The sequence below is a fragment of the Tympanuchus pallidicinctus genome, unplaced genomic scaffold (assembly GCF_026119805.1).
Source record: "Tympanuchus pallidicinctus isolate F22 unplaced genomic scaffold, pur_lepc_1.0 scaffold25, whole genome shotgun sequence".
In the NCBI taxonomy this organism is placed as follows: domain Eukaryota; kingdom Metazoa; phylum Chordata; class Aves; order Galliformes; family Phasianidae; genus Tympanuchus; species Tympanuchus pallidicinctus.
In genome coordinates, this window is record NW_026294742.1 from 8,439,606 (window position 1) to 8,458,886 (window position 19,281).

General features: G+C 45.1%; 2 protein-coding genes and 1 long non-coding RNA gene across 7 annotated transcripts in view; 1 reads left to right on the forward strand and 2 right to left on the reverse strand.

Moving 5' to 3' along the window:
- LOC128083980 (uncharacterized) overlaps positions 1–19,281 on the forward strand; it is an 86,517-nt gene that overhangs the window by 45,425 nt on the left and 21,811 nt on the right. The gene's annotated exons all lie outside the window — the stretch shown is intronic.
- Positions 632–12,507, reverse strand: MEIKIN (meiotic kinetochore factor). Of its 4 annotated transcripts, none has more exons than XR_008208279.1 (12): positions 12,186–12,496; positions 11,695–11,782; positions 11,437–11,521; positions 10,886–10,946; positions 10,203–10,349; positions 9,676–9,795; positions 9,438–9,477; positions 8,472–8,530; positions 7,716–7,810; positions 7,180–7,362; positions 5,547–5,632; positions 632–4,179 (listed from the first exon to the last, which is right to left on the reverse strand). XR_008208279.1 is itself a non-coding variant. In XM_052689650.1 (12 exons), the coding sequence occupies exons 1-12, from the start codon at positions 12,352–12,354 to the stop codon at positions 4,133–4,135; spliced, it is 1,218 nt and encodes a 405-aa protein (XP_052545610.1). In that variant the 5' UTR covers positions 12,355–12,465; the 3' UTR covers positions 632–4,132. The 4 variants fall into 4 exon arrangements, 3 of the variants coding, with proteins under 3 accessions (XP_052545610.1, XP_052545613.1, XP_052545612.1); XM_052689650.1 differs by having other exon boundaries at positions 5,547–5,670; positions 12,186–12,465; XM_052689653.1 differs by lacking the exon at positions 632–4,179 and adding an exon at positions 5,974–6,056 and having other exon boundaries at positions 5,585–5,670; positions 12,186–12,502.
- Positions 13,376–19,281, reverse strand: part of ACSL6 (acyl-CoA synthetase long chain family member 6) — a 41,378-nt gene continuing 35,472 nt past the window's right edge. For both annotated transcript variants that reach the window (XM_052689644.1, XM_052689643.1), the window contains 4 exons: positions 18,951–19,094; positions 18,704–18,805; positions 18,313–18,384; positions 13,376–17,561 (listed from right to left, as the gene is read on the reverse strand). In XM_052689644.1, coding sequence (XP_052545604.1) covers positions 17,421–17,561; positions 18,313–18,384; positions 18,704–18,805; positions 18,951–19,094 — 459 coding nt within the window. In that variant the 3' untranslated portion in view covers positions 13,376–17,420. The remainder of the gene's footprint in view (positions 17,562–18,312; positions 18,385–18,703; positions 18,806–18,950; positions 19,095–19,281) is intronic.

Below are 19,281 nucleotides of genomic sequence, written 5' to 3' on the forward strand. Positions count from 1 at the left end.
CCCCACGTGGGCCGGGCGCGGGGGGAGCGGAGCGGAGCGCGCGGCCCCCGGGTGGGGAACGGCCGGAGGGGCCGGGGCGGGAGCGGGCTGCTGCTGCTGCACGGGAAAGGCCTCGGGAGCTGGAGAGCGCCTCAGGGACCCTCACCCGCCGTACCGCCGCCCGCGTCGCCCCGTGCCACATCACCCCGTTCCGGAACGCGGCGGGGAGGGCGGTTCCCCCCCTCCTAGGGCAGCCTGTGCGGTGCTCAGCTGCTTTTTCAGAGAAGTTACCGTACCTTCAATCCAACCTTCAGCACTTCAGAAACTTTTCTTTGAACGTGGAGGCAGGTTTCTGCTTGATTTCCTTGGATAGCTCAAGCTTTGGGGCTGGAAAACGAAAAAGAAAGAAACCACCACCACCACCAATGCATCTCCTCCCACCCTTCTTCTCCCCCAGGCCTGCTCAGGATGGAGGGGCTCCCCAGCACAGACAGAAATAGCATTGGGACAAGGCTGGAGGAAGGAAGGCAGCCACGTGTGCTGTGTGCAGGGGAAGCCATCGTGCCCATAAAACAGCCATCTGCCAAACGCATTTAGGACACAGTAACCCACACGTGAATCCAGACCAAACACAAGCCAAAGGGACTGAGCAGTTTTTGCAGTATTTATTAGTTCAGGTTTAAACCAATGGTTACAGTTACCAGCCTCCTTCCCCGTCTCACTGTGAGGATATAAGACTAGCAGAAAGTGAAAATAATTAAGAACTGATTAAACAGAAGTGACTCATCTGCTTTCTCTGGAAAACAGAATTAAACTAAGTCAGCATGTGACATAACGCTACATTAGAAATACTTTTAAACAAGGATCATTTTGTGCGTAACGTACACAACTGTCTACAGGATCTCTGGTTTTCATCCACTAGAAGTTGATGCTGGTAACAGAAAGCAGGAACCAACATTCAGACACATCTTTCCCTTGTTCTGGATGGAGGACACACCTGTGTGCTGCAGGCTCACAGGCGAGAGATCTCTATATCCCTTCACTATGTGAAAGCCTTCAAACTGGGCACATAAATGCAGTTTTCAAATAAGATCTTCAAGTGTAGAATACTACAAAACAATAGAATTTGACCAGGAAATACAGCTGAGCTTTCAACAGTTTCACAATTAACAGAACTGAAGACTGAACCAACATCAAGTATATTCAAATCCAAGTTGCCAGAGCCCCTTCCAAAGTGAGTCTGTTCCAAAGCTTCAAAGTTAACAGCAAGGGATTCTGGCAAGCTTTGTTAACACACCTTAATCAAGAGAGCAGAGAGGAGGATAGATAGGAAGAGAACAAGAACGAAATATGCTTCATCATCCATTTTCCTGAAAAACCTCCCCACAGGCAAATCCTCACACCTGCATGAAAAACATGACTTCTAACTTACCTGCCCATTTAGTATGCATTGCCTTGGACTCCAATCCTGTCCTTTCTGTGTTTAGAGATTAGGATTTAGAGAACTTACAAACAGAACCATTTGCATACAAGGGCTTTACACTCCAGCAGCTGGTTCACATACCCCTGTAGCATTCCAGTGGGGGAAAAAACATCTTTCATCATCTCCAAGCACTTTCAGCCTCCTAGAAGAACCATTCATCTTCAAAAACAACTGCAAACTATTAATGAAAACCCTCATACATTTGTCCCTGAATGCTTTACTAAACATGCATCCTCAGAGCACATTTCATGGATAGAAAGTTCTTGTGCAGATTGACTCACTGTCATTCCTTTCAAGCCATTGGGACTTCACCACGTCTAGGCTTGTGACAAAGCAGCCCCATTGATACTGTGAGGACTTCTCAATCACTGCACAAATAAGCTCTTCTGTACTATCCCATTAACTGCCTGTGACCTATAACCTTTATCCACTAACATGGAAGAACCAGTTTCCACTTTGAGAGAAATTTTATACAGCCATTCTTCAGTTCGAAACCAAAGCATGGGAAAGTGCCTGTCCTTTCAGAAAAGCAGAACAAGAGTGGATATTGTTGCGGCCTCAAAACGAGTAAGATTTCCTTCCCTAGGGCTGAGGGCTAGCCTGGTAATCAATTACACTTTCTCTCATCTCAAAAGATGAAAAAAAGGAGCAGCACTTTTGTAACTGAGGGGAAGGACAAGAAAGTCTGTGATATTTCTATCCTGGACAGCCTCATCACATTGAGAGAAAAGAAGAAGAAAAAAACAGAGTAAAACATTGCAGTTTTCAGGCTGCTCCAGCCAACTCCACAGTTATAAGCAAGTATAACTGCTTCGATCTTGTACTCTCCAATTACTTTGTCAGTATTGGTCTATTTATGATTAGAAAATAAAAATGCTTTGGGGGCAAAGTGTTGTGGTTTGTTTTTTTTTTTAGGACCTTGCTAGTATACTCTTATAACAACATCTTTTACTCGGGTTCAAGCAGAGGATAATCAATCATCTTAATCCTAACTTACTGCATACCCCAGTTTTGCTTAAAGCTACATCCAGCTGCTAACCCTTCTCTCCTAGGGGCTCCAGATTCTTGCACACTTGGTTACCAGCAGCTTTGTGTTTGTAAGAACAAGGATCCTGGTAATTAGAAGCATTCCTGGAAGCACTCCAACAAGATACTGGGAGAACACTCTCTACTAATGCTTAAAGGAAAAATAATTTAATGCCATGATTGTTAACCTTGAGCCATATGATATGCTTAGACGACATTTGTTTAGAGACTAAATCCAAGTGTGTCTACCTGCACTTCCTTCTAACCCAGAGCAATGGGAAAAGGCCCAGGGTCTGAACTTCCCCAGGTCTGCTCAGATGTAATCAAACTAATTAAAGTCGTGAATTTTATGTCTTCTTGACGTGCTTTTTGGAAACACAAACAGCTTCCAGGGCATGGCAAATCTGGCTGATAGTACTGAGAAACAACCTCACCTTTCAAGATGTTTGGAAAGCCAGACTGTTATTTTGAAACATGAGGAAACTTCCTTAATTCTACTAAAGAGCCTGGGTAAGGATTGGTGTTAGTGAGAACTTTGTGGAGACCCAAACTACTTCAGCATGCAGTAACTACGAGCAGAGAAAAGCCATGCTCTGGTCAGTGTTCTCTGAAGCATTCAGCACACTGAAGAATGACATCTACGGATCAACGATCCACAAACTGGACTGGATTCCACAGCAGCACTGGGAATCCAACCTATGTACCATGCAGAACGAGCAGCCAACTGCAAAATCCATACCAACATCAACATCCAGCACTCCAGACATCTAGACAAGCTTTTTTCCACCTCTCTATTCATGCAAGGCACTTACTTCTCTCTGCAAGTCTGAAGCCATTAAAAGTCACAAAGGACCTCTCATCTCCCACCACCAGACCTCGCAAGCCTTTACCCACAGGCCATCAGGTCTGCTTCTCTACCCAAACATTATAGTGTATCATAGCACAGAGATGGAAGGATCACTTCACCTATCACACAAATAAAACTCCATAGATACAACGCCACTGTGGAAACCCATCAGTATCTAAAACTTGTACTGGAAAATGAAGTACTAGGTCAACTGATACTTTATATAAAGCATAGGTCCAGGTTGTAAACATTGTGCTTTCTGGCTTCACTTTGCATGAAAAGCTGTATCACAAGAGATGCACATTCTCCTGAGGATGGACAGCCTAGGAGGCAAGGGCAGGAGGAGGCAAGGAGTTGTAAGAAGCCACTAACACAAACACCCCAATGCTGGGTGTTCTCTACTCAAGTAGAGGCCACAGCTGTAAAGGCCAATACCACTAAAAAAACAAACAAACAACCAAACAGAAGTTTTGGCATAGCAAGAAGCAAAACTAAAGCGATGCAACGTGCTGTCTTCAAGTCATGCTTTTAAAAAACCTAAATGAACTGAAGCAGCATCCTTATGGAGCTCCTAAAGAACAATGCCCAGAATGAGATCTAGTTGCTTGTACAAGTAATTTAATATCGAAATATTCAAGTAAAGGATTTACAGGATTTCTGTCAAACATTATATTAAGTTTCAAACAATGCAGAAGCCAAAAAAAATATGGCCATTAATTACTCATTAATACTTCTGTTTCATCTCCCTGCTACAGCAAACTTCACTTCCATTGACTCCTGCTGAAAAATCAGAATCCTCATCTGTGCTTACAGCAGATCCAAGTTTTAGAACTTGTAATAACATCTGGGGAAAAAAAAAAGTTAAGTACTATCAATAAAATGATATATTCTCAAGTTTAAAGAAACCTCATTACTCTGATAAGTTGTTCACACGATCAAGAGAATCTATCATTGGGAGTAACTCAAATCTTACAGGCCCACTGCTAGTGAGCACAGAACAGCAGTTTTAAGAGTACACGTGTTGCTAATGGAAGAAGTATAACTCCAAAGTCTCCCTGAGCAGAGACAGAGACCTCCAGCTCACAAAGAGCCCACAGACACTTGCACTAAGTTAATTCTTAATTCCCAGGCTGCTCTGGAGAAGTAGCAAAAGCAAATATTTTTCTTCTGATAGCCATCCAGTTGGCTACCAAGTATGACCTACGTTCTGCACTCCCAGGATGCACACACTCACAAACACCTCCTGGGTGCTGTATGTACTCAAGCTGTGGAGCCAGCGACCTGCAATTCCACTGAGAGTTTGTGATATATGGCATTTGTGAAATCTAAGAGAATACTTATGCTTATACAGTGTCTGTACACTAAATTAACGCAGCACAGACAGATGAATATAATTTGCAGATTACTTGCAGACACTGTAAAGGACTGTTTTAAACCGAGGAAGACATCTGCCATCCAGTGGCACACTGAGAAACTTCAAGGGATGGCATCTCAAAGGAGGGAATCCGAGCTCTATGATAGCGATGAGACAGCTTTGTACACAGTTCTCATCTCTGCTTTATAAAAGCTAGAAGTGAAAAAAGGAGCTTTCCGTATGCTGAGGGTCTCAGAAATAAACAAAAAAGAAACCTTTAAAGAAAAATCCAATTACATGATGAACTGCTTAGAATCACAGAATGGCCTGGGTTGCAAAGGAGCACAATGCTCATCTGGTTCCAACCCCTGCTGTGTGCAGGTCGCCAACCAGCAGCCCAGGCTGCCCAGAGCCACATCCAGCCTGGCCTTGAATGCCTGCAGGGATGGGGCATCCACAGCCTCCTTGGGCAACCTGTGCCAGTGCCTCATCGCCCTCTGGGTGAAAAACTTCCTCCTCATATCCAACCTAAACCTCCCCTGTCTCAGTTTAAGACCATTTCCCCTTGTCCTATCACCATCCACCCTCGTAAGCAGCTGTTCCCCCTCATGTTTATACTCTCCCTTTTGCTGAGCATCTTAACTGTGTCAACTAAAAGCAACTCCAAGGAGAGCAAAAGAGAAACATGAAAGCTTTAGAAAGAAGCTGAGATGCTAACTATGTATTCAGCAAAACAGGTTACACACAATCCTACTGACTGGACAGTGGCAGAAGAAGCTTTAGATATTTAAAGGACAAACAGACAATAAAGATAGCTAGTTATCACCTACACCGTGAATGATCTGATATTCCATTACCTTCAGGCACTCCTTCAGGAAGGCAGAAGGCTTTTGTTTTAAGTGGAAGTCGCCGATGCCTGCAAGGTCTACGAGCTGGTGAAGTCCTGACAATGGAGCAGATTTCTTTCCTGTAACACCAAGTCTGAAAAGGTGGATGACATTTCATTCACACAACTGAAGAGATGTTCTTCTAGAATGTCCAGAGACATTCAAAAAGCATGGAACAAAGAAAGCAGGGGGACATTGAAGGGATGTCGCCAGAAAACATTTAAGACTGACTTGCATACCATTAACATGCAATAGGAATGGGAGACAGAAAGTTTCAAAGCTTGAACAGTCTTCAACTGCTCGCCATGCTGTAAGGTTTTAACAACAGCACTGTATACACACGTGCCAGGACTGGACTTACAAAGTGCAATTACATCGGAATCTGAAAGAAAATAACCTTTTTTTCTGGACTTGGAGGAAGAATTTCTCTTGCTGAGTTCAAAGACCCAGGAACAGTTTCTTCTGAGTTGACACTGGGACCTGTGGTATTCAGGGACAAATCTTCCCCTGATGAAACTCTGCACACTGGTGACAAGCTAAGCTATAATTTCTCCAAAACACCACATATGCAGCAATAACTGCCCAATTACATGACAGACAAATGGCCAAACTGGCCAACATCTGTTGGCTCATGCAAAAGACTGTTTTAATTGCTTCAAAAATATGATTTAGGACTCCTAATCTTAAATGATTCTTGTTTTCTGCCTCTAACAAGACCCTGATGTTCTCTGTTAATCTAGTGCCCATAAATCAAAGCTTGTTCACAATAACATATTGAATTCTACAACTCAAATCCTTCCAAATTACCTGGTGCAAGTCTTTCTATTGAAACAGTTCTCAATAAAACCATAGGAAAAAAAAAAAAAAACCACAAATCTGCAGACTTGTTGAGAGCTATGGCATAAAAGCAAGAGACATCACTTCCATTCCAGTGCTGAGAGAAGTGGCAGTACTGCCTTTACTGAGAGAAAACCCAACTTGGCATTAAACAGCAAGTTTGTTTAGAACAAAGAGGAAACACAACTAAGGCTACCAAGTGCTGATTTTCTATTGGAAGATGTTATAAAACATCTGACACTGTTCAGCTGGTTGAATTTCAGTTTGCTGCGCAACTTAAACTGTACCATAAGAACAGCCAGAATTAGATTGCACAATGAAGACTGATTGGTTCGGTTTTAATCACCAGAAATGCACATCAGGATAGACACATCTAGGACATTTATTCTTCTCCACGATCAGTGTTGCAAAACTCATTTGATAAGACAGAGGCATTCCAGATCAGATGCTTGCTGTATTGTTCCTACAGTATTCTCTTGGTACACCACCCTGCTTTGTGACAACTCCATTGAAAGTAATTAACAGGTTTTAGAGCTGAAGTACTGAATTTCAAGTGTTCACTTTTTTGTCTCATGCCCTGTGAAATTAAGGCAAAGAATCAGTTGATTGCAGCACAGGAAAAGTACTTCTGAAGTCCCTTTCAAAACCAGGGGATAAAACACTCCATAGCACTTTTCATATTTAACTGCTACCTTTGTCACGATTCCAAATTCTCACTTCAATTTTATGCCTTTGTTAATTAGCAAAGCACGATGTAATTACTTACCACTGCATCATCTGTCTGTCCAGAGGGCAGAAGCTCTGTTGTCACCTTCACTGATTTGGCTGAAGCTTCTGCTGGGGCAGATTCAAGCCGACCACAAGGCGATGCATTACCTTCTAACAGATCAGACAACTCTTCTTTTCTGATGCTCTTCAGCCTTTTGGGTTCAGCAGTCCAACTGTCAGGCTGAAGGACGAAACAATGACATTTCACATTAAAAAACTGAATCTCTACTGTCTGGTAAGCATTTAACAAAGAGAATCCCAGTGACAAACTCAAGCTCTATACAGCTGGGTTGGTAGCAGCGACAAAAATCAGTCTGAAAAAGTGAGCCTAGGGGGCACCCATGACTGTGACAGCTAGCCAGAGGTATAAAAAAGCTGCACTGGCAGCCTCTGCCATTGCCTGCAGGCACCTCTTTAAAGGAGCTGACAAGACTTGAATGCACATCTACACTTCTAGGTGGGGACTTCCACCTGCACAAGGAAGGGGCAAATCATCTGTGTTACAACCGAGCTGACTTATGGAAGGCTGTTCACCTTTCTTTCCGCTCCTACTGGTGAAGAACAGCACGTGCCACTTTTTAGGGCTGGAGTTCTCTCTCTTGCAGTTGTAATTTTACAGATTTTTTTCCCTGTGATAAATTTCCAACAAACAAATTAACTTCATCTCATAGCCCACAGCCACCCTCCAACCTACGTCTCACAGGATGTTTTTTAAAGAAGGATTGTTCCAAAGCCACCCATATAAATACCTCCTCCTTTCAATACAACCCTCATCTGCCTTGCCTCCTGCTGTCAACAGGACAGCATTTTTCCTCTTCCCTTTCCTTAAGGAAACAAGGCTGCTTATTAATCATATGCTCACCTGGTTATTCACCACCAGACACGCATACTGTGTGAGCAGAGGAATTGCATAATCACAGCAGTCCTTGCCAGCGGCAGCTTCTGCTGCTACTGCAGTCCAAATTAAACAGAGAAAAATAGTGTGGTACCTGGGCTACAGCCAGAATTGCATCAGTCACAGTTCAGAACTGTAGTTACAGAAGAGACTCCTGTATTCGTGAAGGCTGACATTAAGTAAAGTGAGCAGCATGACCAAAAGCTGTGTCTGAAAAAGCTAAGTGAGATACTCTGTTTTCACTAAGCATCACAGGTGAGCATTAAAAGTAAAAACGCAGCTCTGCTTTGCTGTTGCTAACTAATTTGTTATGAGTCAAGTGTTATTTGCAGGAAGGATCTTCAACTCACACTTCCCCTTCTAGTCCAAACTGCCCTCAGCTGGTGGTGTTTTACCTGCCACAGTAGTTGAAACACTCAGTTCTGAAGAACTGTAATTGCATTTGGGTCTCTTTCTGGGGGGAGGAGAAAAAAAGTGAGCTGCTCTCAATGGATGTTAACATTCATCAAAAAACATACAAGGAAATCAAAGAACAAATAGAGCCTGAGTGAAAATTGGCTAAAAAAAAAATTGCTAAACATAGTTACAGCTTGTTCATCAGACAGTTCATCGTCTACACCCAGGAACAGCACTTACTCTAAAGATATGTGCAATTTAAAAGCTACAGAGGACAATCACTGACACAAAAAGCACTTAATAGAGATGATCTGTCAATAGCAGAGCTGGCATCCTAACAATAAGGAGAGCAACAAAGGGGTTTCACATGCACCGTTCTTCTCGTTAAGGAAAAAAACATACTGCAAATAAAACTAAAAGGAAAAGAACAACCAGACAGTAGGTAGGAACCTGGCCTGAGATTCATAAAGGCTGCATTCAGTAATCTTTGGAAGTGTCTCATATTAGTTAATGAGTCCTACAGAAAAGGTGCAGAACCTGGCTTTGTCCTCTGCGAGCCCACAGCACGACCAGGAGCTGACAGCAGGAGTTCCTCATGCCCTGTACTGCACAGGCAATCCCTGCACTGCCAGCCAATCTTTGCAACTGAAGGCAATCTGATAGAATCAGTGTCAGTGGCAAAAGCCAATTTTATGGGCTTGATAGATAAGTGTCAGCTCCATCAAATCCTGCACTGAGCTTTGTCGCACTGATTTTCCTGCAGCTCCAATAGTGAAGCAGGAGCCTATTAAGAAAACCCATACCTGCTAGTCTTCATGCACCAGTTTTAAAGCTGGTGGGGACACGGGCAGTTGAAACTCACCAGACACATTTGCAGGATCACAGGCTTACTCATATTGCCCAAAATATTATTTATAATAGAGAAATCTGAGCATTCTGATGCATCGGCCTGCTTTGCAGATTACCTTTTTATGCACTGGTCTTTACAATCTTCCAATACAGGTTCTGAAAAACATAAATCTAAACATTAAAAGAAAAAGCCCAGCGAGCCAGGCCTCGTTTTATACACACTATAAAGCAAAACATTAAAAGCGAATACAGAACTTGAACAAGGAGCTGTTCCCCATTAAATAAAATAATCCTTACACATTACACAACGTTCCTTGCACTGCAGTGATATTTGCTTATTTATAGACTACTTACCTAATATTGGTGAAAGATTTGATATCTGTAGTATCTTATCTATGGCCACTGCTCTGCTGCAGTCCAGAAGAGTGGAGTTCTTGCATTTCACAAAGTCCTCGAAGTCAGGATTACTTGCCCCTGCACACAGAAGATAGAAGCACAAGCTTCTCACACTAAAACTCACTGAGCTATTTCAACTTTTACCAAGTGACAGAAATCTCATTTGCAAGACTTCACAGCATAGCAAAAGCATCGTCTTAGTCCAAACATACAGAAATGGCTGGGAGAAATTCAGCTCAAAGCAAACTAATCAGTCACCCCCAGCAAACGACTTGTGCAGATACTTAAAGTTGAAAGTATGATTCGAATGATATCAGGCCTGCATTCACTCTGCATTGGAGGACCAGGTACCCAGGTTGCACATTAAGCACAGGGTGGCTCACAGCAAAGCTCTGACCCAGCGAGTCACAACCAACAGAGGCTACTGGCCCTCCTACTCCAACCTCCTCAATCTTTCCAGCATCAAGCAAACAAAGAAGCCTCACCTGAAGGTTCCTCATCTCTTAACGTTTCAGGGGATGGGAAACTTTCTGTGGTGTCAGTAGCAACTGTGTCACGATCTGCAGAAGAATCTGCATCTAAACATTCGAGGAGAAAATCTGAAACACCTGTAGGAAGAGTCATCCCCGTGCCTGGAGGGAGAGGCAAAAAAGGCAGCTTCAAATGAACTGCATCACTTTACACACACACTTCATTTTTTTTTACGCTTTTAAAAGTGTACCTTTAAGTAAATTGAAGAACTCATGTTGAAAAGTGGCTCTTCAACAACAAAATCACTATGATGTGGTTTAAAAGGGGCTGGGCTCAAGGCTGCCTCAATTGTGGCAGCAATCCTCTCAACACACACTGTTACTGGTCCTTCTCTCTTCTGTTTTTCCTTCATAAGGAAGCCAGGCAGTTCTCAAAAGACTTTAAAATAAACACCTGCCCAAGCAGTTTGAGATCAGCACTTTTTCATCTTCTGAAAGAACTCTTGTCACAAATAAGAGTTGAAGCACTCTGTGCACACACCTGCCTGGAACACCTCCTGTGCTGTTGGCTGCTTACACTCAGCTCATGTGAACCAAGCACATGCTGAATCATTGAAACCCAATTTTCATTTTTACCTGTTGCTCTATACAGACACAAAAGCACATTCCATAACACGATGCACAATCACTACACTCACCTGAAGTAACATCAGTGTTTTTCAGGCTCTCTTTACTTTCAAAGTTGATTTCTGGAGATTCCTAAAATTAAACAATCAATACAAAGAACATAAGAAAACCAGATCTAGACATTAAGTCTAGACTGCATTAAGTGCAATCAATGCCAGCACATCTGCAATAACAGATACTCAGGAACTGATTACGTGATACTTTATCACTTAAACTTGCTATTCAGAGCACAGTTTGCACCACTGCTTTTCACGCACCAATAACAGACCTGAAGCTGACTTACAGCCATAAAACTCACAACGAACATCCATTAATTTGGATAGTTTTTCACTCACAGGTTGCCCAAGGAGGCTGTGGATGCCCCATCCCTGCAGGCATTCAAGGCCAGGCTGGATGTGGCTCTGGGTAGCCTGGGCTGGTGGCTGGCAACCTGCACACAGCAGGGGGTTGAAGCTGGATGAGCATCGTGGTCCTTTTCAACCCTGGCTGTTCTATGATTCTGTCACATCTTTTAATTTACCCTTCACACATCAGCAGTGTTAGAACAAAACAGCACTCTCACCTTCAGCAGCACCGTGCTGCCTTCCACATCCTCTTCATTCTTTCCCAAGAACAGCATTTCTTTCACATTCACTTGAGTGCTGTAACTGAAAAGCAGAGCAGAGCTCAATCCATAGAGCTGCACTGTGCAGAGGGAGCTGACAGCCCAACCCCTGCCCAGCATCAGCCCATCCAGCACCCAGACTGCATTTACAACAGACGGCAGGCAAAACAGCGATAAACCAGTGATAATTCTGTATATGAAAGCGTTCCAGCAGACCTTTGGTTGGAGGAGGGGCTCCCTTGGGTGACTTCAAGATTCTCCTTGATTTTTGGTAAGGTTTTCACAGCGCATTTTCCCTTTGGGCCTGGGGAAGAACAAGTATTCAGCAACAGGAATGAGATGAGCATTTCTATCGCAGCACCTTGAAACGCTCCCACTTGTTGATGCTGATAGCAATTCTAGCCCTGTTTTCACACACACCACAAAGCCTGGATTTAGCTTATTCCCACCCATGCATTTATTGCCTCATCAGTATGCCAACCAAAGAAAAAAAAACCAGCCAAATTTAGGAAATACCCTAGAAATCCCTCAGATATTCCAGAAGCCCTTTGAACAATAGTAATAACAATAATAAAAGCACTTTGGGAACAACTTTTGCTACGCCAAAGCTAAAGGGATATTTATTCTAAATGGATTCCGTCCCACTCAGCCAGGACAACACCACAACCGACCCCAGCACTGCCCCCAGTGCCGCACACCGCACTTACAGCCGGGCTGCGGCTCCCCGCGCCGCACGCTGCCGAACAGCCGCCGCCGGCACTGCGCCGCCCCGGAGCGCCCCGCGGTGGGCAGCTCGCCGGGCAGCGGGGACGAACGCCGCTTCTTCCGCGGGGCCTTCCCTCCCCAAGCCGAGCTCCTCCAGAAGGGCCGCTCCATGGCGAGCCTCTTTTCCCCCTCCCCAACCCCGCTGGGCCGCGCACCGACCCCGCCGCCCTTTCACGAAGCCCCGAGCGGCCCCAACCGCCGTCCCGCAGCCCGCATGCGCAGTAGCTGCTCTCGGCAGCCGCCAGGCGGCGCTGTGCTGCGTGCGGAGAAAATAGCTGCGCATCTCGGGCGCCGGGAGGTTAAACGGGGGGGAGGCGGAGTTGGTTTTTGGGGGTGGTGGCAATAAACAACCGCGGCACGGGGAGATTTGTTCGGCGTTTTGAGCCCGCTAGGGAGAAACGGAGGGTGCGAGGATGCAGACAGAAGGCACAAAGGTGGTGCTGAGATTCTCGAAGCCGAACCCCAGCACTGGTTTCTGGTGAAAAAGAAGTGCGCTGAAAGCGTGCCGCTTGCCGAGCAAAATCCTGCCTGGCCCCGCCTCTATCCGTGTTCCGGGCTGAGGGCCGGGGCTGCTGCTCGGCTCCTCTGATGAGCGCAGGCTGTGCGGCGGGGCGGTGGGCATGGCGGAGCTGTGCGCCCCAACCCTGCGGCTCGCGGGACCCCGAGTCGTGTTCATACGCAGAAGAATCTCATTGTTCCACCAGCAAGAAAATACAGAGCATCCCTGGGCGTTGCGGGATGGCCGGTGAGCGCAGCACAGAAGAACAGAGCAGAGATGGACAGCTTTTAGACTTTATTGTTGAGCCACGCGGTCCCAAAACACACCGTGCATTCCCAGCAGTCAGTTCACATGAAACAAGCACACACGCTTTGTTGTATCGCTATTGGTTTAAAATAAGAAACAAAACCATGACACAAGGATGCTGAGTCTTCAGAGAACTTTGCAACATACATGTTGTGTTTTTGTGTTTGTTTGTTTGTTTGTTTGTATAGATGATTGCTAAAGTCAATCTCAGGTTCCAGCATTGCTTTGGTTGTTATTTACTGGGTTTTCATGACACGTTTCCTGTAGGCACACGTTCTGAACAAGTTCAGATCGATGGTGAGAACAGAGTGCTGGAGAGACATCAGGTCTTACAAAGAGCCTTTATTGTATGCCAGCCCATGAGATTTGAGAAACAGGACCATTTAATTCTTTACAAAAGTTTCCACAGATGACTTTTTGACGTACACACCCAAGTACCAACGTGGAAAAAATCAGTGTGTTTTCTTACACAGATGTTTATGTTACATCCTCATCCCTTCACTTCCAGAATAGGCAGCACTCACAGAACGCATCGCTCGTTTGCTGCTTGTACTTTGCTAAAATACATAACAAAACTGAAATGAAGGGCTTAAAAGGACTCTGGGTGCCTCAAAATGTTTTATTTTGCAACAATTCCATACATCTGAAGCTGTTTCTCTCCAGTTATCCAGGAATATGGATTTCTCCCCCATAACGAATAGGCTCAGTCTCACCATTTAATGGGAGAAAATGTGGCGTGGAAACCATGGAACGTGCCAGGTACTGAAGAAAGTGAATTCCAAGAACAACCAAAGATCCAATTCTGGTGTGTGTTTTTTCCACAGACGGGATCAAAGTGAGATAAAGGAACAAGAACTACGCAGAGAGAATTGCCTGTAAATAAAACGCTTTGCTGAAGTGTGCGTAAGGCATCGAGAGGTCTTTAAGTTATCAGCCACCATGCAAAAATAGTATATTCTTTCCCAGTATACATTCATCTTGTAGCGATGTATTTACAGATAGATCATCAGTTTGTGCTTCTGACGCGTGGAAAATAACAAATCCTTTAACTTGTTTTGTCCCGGGAGATTGGAAAAGTCGGATCGTTCTGTTCTGTGCAAGGATTCGTAACCGTGGCAGAAATGACCCTGGATTTTGCTGATGCTGATATATCCGTAGTAACAGTGGTGACAGATTGCAGGACAGGACTTCATCCATCCCCTACAGCTCTCACCTGGGCTGTGTGAGCCGTGTCAGCCTGCAGGCGTGCCTGTTCTGCACATCTCCTGCCAGCCTGGCATTGAGACTGTCTCACGGTTCCTGCTCACACTTTAGTGTGTCTTTTCTGTGCAATATATTGAGCAAAGGACATACAAAATATATAACTAAGCAATTTGCTCTTCCTGGAAGAAGTATTTTATTCTGACTTCCATCTGTGATCACCGGAGGCAGCGTTCCAGCGATCCGACAGGCATAGCACCAGGCCCAGGAAGAACCTCCGGTTTTGGATACATAGAAGAACACAACAGATCAGGCTGCAGCACGCATAGCCTTTGGGGAAGGGGCTGTAAAACTACCTGGTCACACATGGTTCCTCAAAGCAAGCATGTTTTTGCACAGATCCCACCTGCAGCAGCAGCAGAGCTGTGCCAATTTCAGAGGGCTTCTCTTGTCACATTTACTCGGTTGCAGAGTTAATGCCCCAAGGACACTGAGTACTTACATACAGTCATCTTTAAGCCATCAAGAACAGCGCTGTTTACAGAGAAGCATAGCATGCATTGCCATCTATGCAATAGCAATGAGTCCCAACTCTTTCAGTAAGAAAGCATTAGAAATGAGTGTTGACATTGGTTATCGTGAGAGAAGAACAAACTGATTTAGTGGACAACCCCAGGGTTTTTCCCTGCTGCTCGCAAGAAGTGCAGCGATTGGAGAGAGCTCAAAGCAAAACAAACACTGCTGCAAGGCGGGGAGAAGCGTTTCTGCCTGGCTCATGCCTTCCTCATGTACTCACGGCAACTTTTAATCTCATAATATTTGGTATGCTTATGGAGAGTCATCTGCGGGGCAATATCTGATGGCATGAGAAAGTAACAGAGGCAGCTGTTGGTTTATTCCTACAGCTTGTCGCAAGTTCTGAAAATATTCACACTTCAGGGTTGAATTTCCCCCAGATTTTTCCCCAGATTTTGCATCATCCTACAGTTCATGCGGTAGAAACAGGTCAGGAGAAAATAGCTTTCCTGTACTTACTTAGATGACAGATATTTGCTGTTATTCAAAAAAGAGGAGAGGAAATGGTGCCAGGTCCTTCGTTGTGCTGAAGCATCTGTATGTGATGACTGCTTTTGGGCTCCACAGATGGGATGAGCTGCACTCCTCCAGGATGAGACTCCTGCATGACCTGCCCTAAAGAGCCAGACTGCCTCTGGTACTGCACACCCCACGCTCAGACTCCCCAGGGGCTCTCTTGCTGTGTACAGTGATGAGAAATGAAGGTCCAACGCCGTCAGGTCACAGCAGCGATTTGTCTTACTTGCTTTCAACCGATATGAATCATTAGGTTGGAATCTGATGAAGAATCAGGCACAGATGGGATTCAGACCAACCCTCCCACGTTTGATAGATCAAATCGCCTCGTTCTGTGCGTGAGTGATTATGCTAACAATTTCCTTTCTCTTTGTTCTGAAATTACTGCCATAAATCAGCCTATGTGTAAAACTAACCCATTAATTCAATTTATTTAATTTTTAAAGCGTGCAGTGGGATTTCAGAGGGGAAATGAGAGAGACGTTGGATTAATAATTTATCTTTTAGTTTCAAGAGTCTACAGTGGCTTCCAGTCTAAGGGAGAATCATAGAATGGCCTGGGTTGAAAAGGACCGCGATGCTTATCCAGCTCCAACCCCCTGCTGTGTGCAGGTCACCAACCAGCAGCCCAGGCTGCCCAGAGCCACATCCAGCCTGGCCTTGAATGCCTGCAGGGATGGGGCATCCACAGCCTCCTTGGGCAACCTGTGCCAGTGCCTCACCACCCTCTGGTGAAAAACGTGTGCTTTTGCTGCCCTAGCAAGAGAGGTCTAGCAGACAGAGCCCCATGGTGCTGGTGCAGCACACAGCAGCTGGTAATGCACAGAGATGGATGTAGGGCCAGGTTTAGCGGTCCCAGTGCTCACACTCCCTGATCTCATGACTTCTCACTGCTTTGCACTGTGCTTTTGTTGGCAGTTTGCTCTCCAGCCTCCAATCCAGGCCCCTTCCAATGGCTCCTCATGGATCCCGTATTTCCTTGCAAAACTTGCTGCTTATTGCAGAGAGGTCAATGCAGGTGATAAGTGGATCCAAGCATCTGCACGTGGAAGTGCTTTCCTAGCACCCACATCCAATGCATTTCCCTCCAACATTTTGGGGCCAGAATTGTCCTCATGGCCACATGGAGCAACATTTCCTCCTCTTCTCCAGCATGGCTGCATCCCAGGCCAGCTGTTCTCCAGACAAGACCCACGTTGCCCAGCTCTGCTCACACCACATGCTCCAAAATGGAACCAGCCCAACCAGGCTGCAAAGTAATAAACCAAGGACCAGACACAGGTGACTCTCATGCAGGCCTTGCTTTGCTGTGCTGCAGCATCCCTGGGGCTCTGGGCTGCCTGAAATGGCCGTGCAGGAGGTGCTGGGCTCAGCTGGAGGGGGCTGGGGGCTCCTGCCCTGCAGCACTGCCAACACGTTGTCGGGATCCCAAGCAGCGGTTGTCCATTAGGTGTCACACACTGAGAGGCCTGCTGAGCACAAGTACCAGATTTGTTCTTGTTTCGATTCTGGCTGTTAGGTTGTTAGTGATTAAGTCAAACTGATGGAATTTACATCCTGGAAAACATAAAAACTATCACTTAATATACAAACCGATATCCAGCTCAGAGTTACAGACCACAGAACACAGGCTTTCACCATCAGTCGCCGATAGCTTGAGGTAGACCACAGTACTGATTTATCCACAATTTCAGTCTCTGACGTGTAGGTTATTTACAATCAAATATCAACAGACATATCTGAAACTTTCCCCAGTTTAGTCTTGAAATGCTCATAGTCATTAATAAGTTTCCATAATTTCCTCGGTCATGGATTGAAATTGCTGTATATTTTGTGGCAATTTAGCATAATTCTTGATGGTGCCCTGCTGTGTCCATAGAATAAAACTGATATCAAACCCGATGAAAAACAGAAGGAAAAGGGAAATGGTGGTTAGTGGTGAAATCCTAAAACAAGAAAAGGCTCAGACGCAAGATTCAGATGCTCATCCGCTTCAGCTGTGTCATTCTGGCTCTGTAGTTTTGAGCATTATCCTAATATTGCTACAAAGTCCGTTACTCGGAAGGTTCTTCCCGTGGTTTCAGATGGAGATGCTGGAATATAGCTCTTGTATCTGTTTTTTGAAGTAATCTCTCAGTTCTGGTCTCTTAGCCTTTAATGTCGGCGTCAACAAACCGTTCTGTACTGAGAACATGTCGGAGTGGATGTAAATGGCTTTGACCTGGAATGAGGAAAGGGACACATCTGTAGCAGAGACCTCAGTCGCTATGCACGACTCTAGGTGTGCACGTGGACCTCTATTTCTGCATGAAACCAAAGGTTCACAGCAGGAGCAAACCAGACATGACCACGGGTAAATGTGCACTGCAAACTCTTGCTTTTCATTTCTGAACTCGATTCTTTTTAATATAGGTTCATTTGCATGCACAGTGGGGAAATGAAGAATAGCAAGTCTCTGCTTAATGCTGCTTCTGCTTCACTCAGATGTGGGGAATTGTTCACTGGAGCTACCACCCAGAAACAGACTGCATGAGAGGAAATATGAGAGTAAAAGCCCCTTGCTAGCTATACGTAATGATTGGGAAGTTCATTATTTTAAGATAAATAAGTATTTTATATTATAAAAACTGTTTTTAATGTGCTTTTAGAGCTCTGTACTTCATTACTGATTTCAGATCTCTCCCCCTGAGGTGCTTCTATGCACAAGCAACAGAAAAGGACCAGTGCATGGGCTGGAAATAAGACAGCAGCTTGCCCTATGTTGGTTATAAGAGTGGCAGTTTGAGCCCCAGTTCCTTGCAGTGCCTTCAAGGAAGGAGCCAGTTTTCAAAGCATCCATCTTGAACCCTGATATCAGACTGCAGATGTCACCCACACCCCACGAGGACATGCAGTATACTGAATGCTAACAAATCCCTGCTCGGTGTAGGCAGACCAAGGCCAAAGTGGCCACAATTAATTGTTTCATTTACCTGCTCAAAGGAATGAAGCCCGCTCTCCTTCCCTAACCGTACCATGTCTTCCATTATTGCTTTCTGCAGTTCCTGGGTTAAAACACACACATCCAGCATGAAATACCACAAACCTTACACGCAATTAACATCACTGTTCATCACGAGCACACACATTTCAGAGATAAGTTCAAGCTCCCTGTGGACAGTTCGTAATTAGCAATTATTCTAACGAAGAAAGGCACAAATGCTAACAGTACAGGAGGTTATGCTAGCGCTTTAGGACAGGCACAACACTGAGTGCTGCTGGTTCAACCATCACTCTGACCTCAGTGAGCAGATGGTCCTTGCCCAGAGAAGGGACATCACCCCACCTCAGCACAGCGACTGCAGAGCAGGTGCAACAACCAACCTTATTTCTACACAGCTCCTCATACGTTCCATCAAACCCTCTCTTCTTTGCCCAGCCTGGCATCACTTCGGCATCCGGCACCACGATTCCCACCAGGAAGGCCTGCAGGGAGAGCAGAAAGGTCAGACAAAGGCTTAATGCTCTGCACCAAATGCACTGTCAGGCTGATGGGATTTTATCACTTCTTGCCCAATTAGGTCAGGAATTCACCAACGCGCTGCAGCATGTTCTGGTGGCCCTGCTGTACCTGCAGGCTGTCTCCATGGACGTAGATCTGGGCCACGGGGTCACTGCGGATGTAGATGTTCTCTATCTTCTCTGGTGCAATGTATTCTCCCTGAGCAAGCTTAAATATATGCTTTTTCCGATCGATGATTTTGAGTGTCCCATTCTGTTAGGAGAAAGAAGTGAGAGTTCCCAGAGAGGTTATTTAACCACAGCAGCTCAGCCAGTCCACTCTAAATACAACAGCTTACATGGCCAGAAAGCGCCTTTCTTCTGCCAAAATTCAGCTTAATCTTTACTAAGGATAGATCTGCTTGGAAGGTCACATGCAGAACTCGAGTGTGTGCATGGGA

Coding starts and splice junctions, on each gene's coding strand:
- MEIKIN (XM_052689650.1), bottom strand. CDS start 12,354: ATGGAGCGGCCCTTCTGGAGGAGCTCGGCTTGGGGAGGGAAGGCCCCG. Junction 11,783..12,185: donor CGGGGAGCCGCAGCCCGGCT/GTAAGTGCGGTG, acceptor GTTCTTCCCCAG/GCCCAAAGGGAAAATGCGCT. Junction 9,796..10,202: donor AAGAGATGAGGAACCTTCAG/GTGAGGCTTCTT, acceptor TTCTGTGTGCAG/GGGCAAGTAATCCTGACTTC.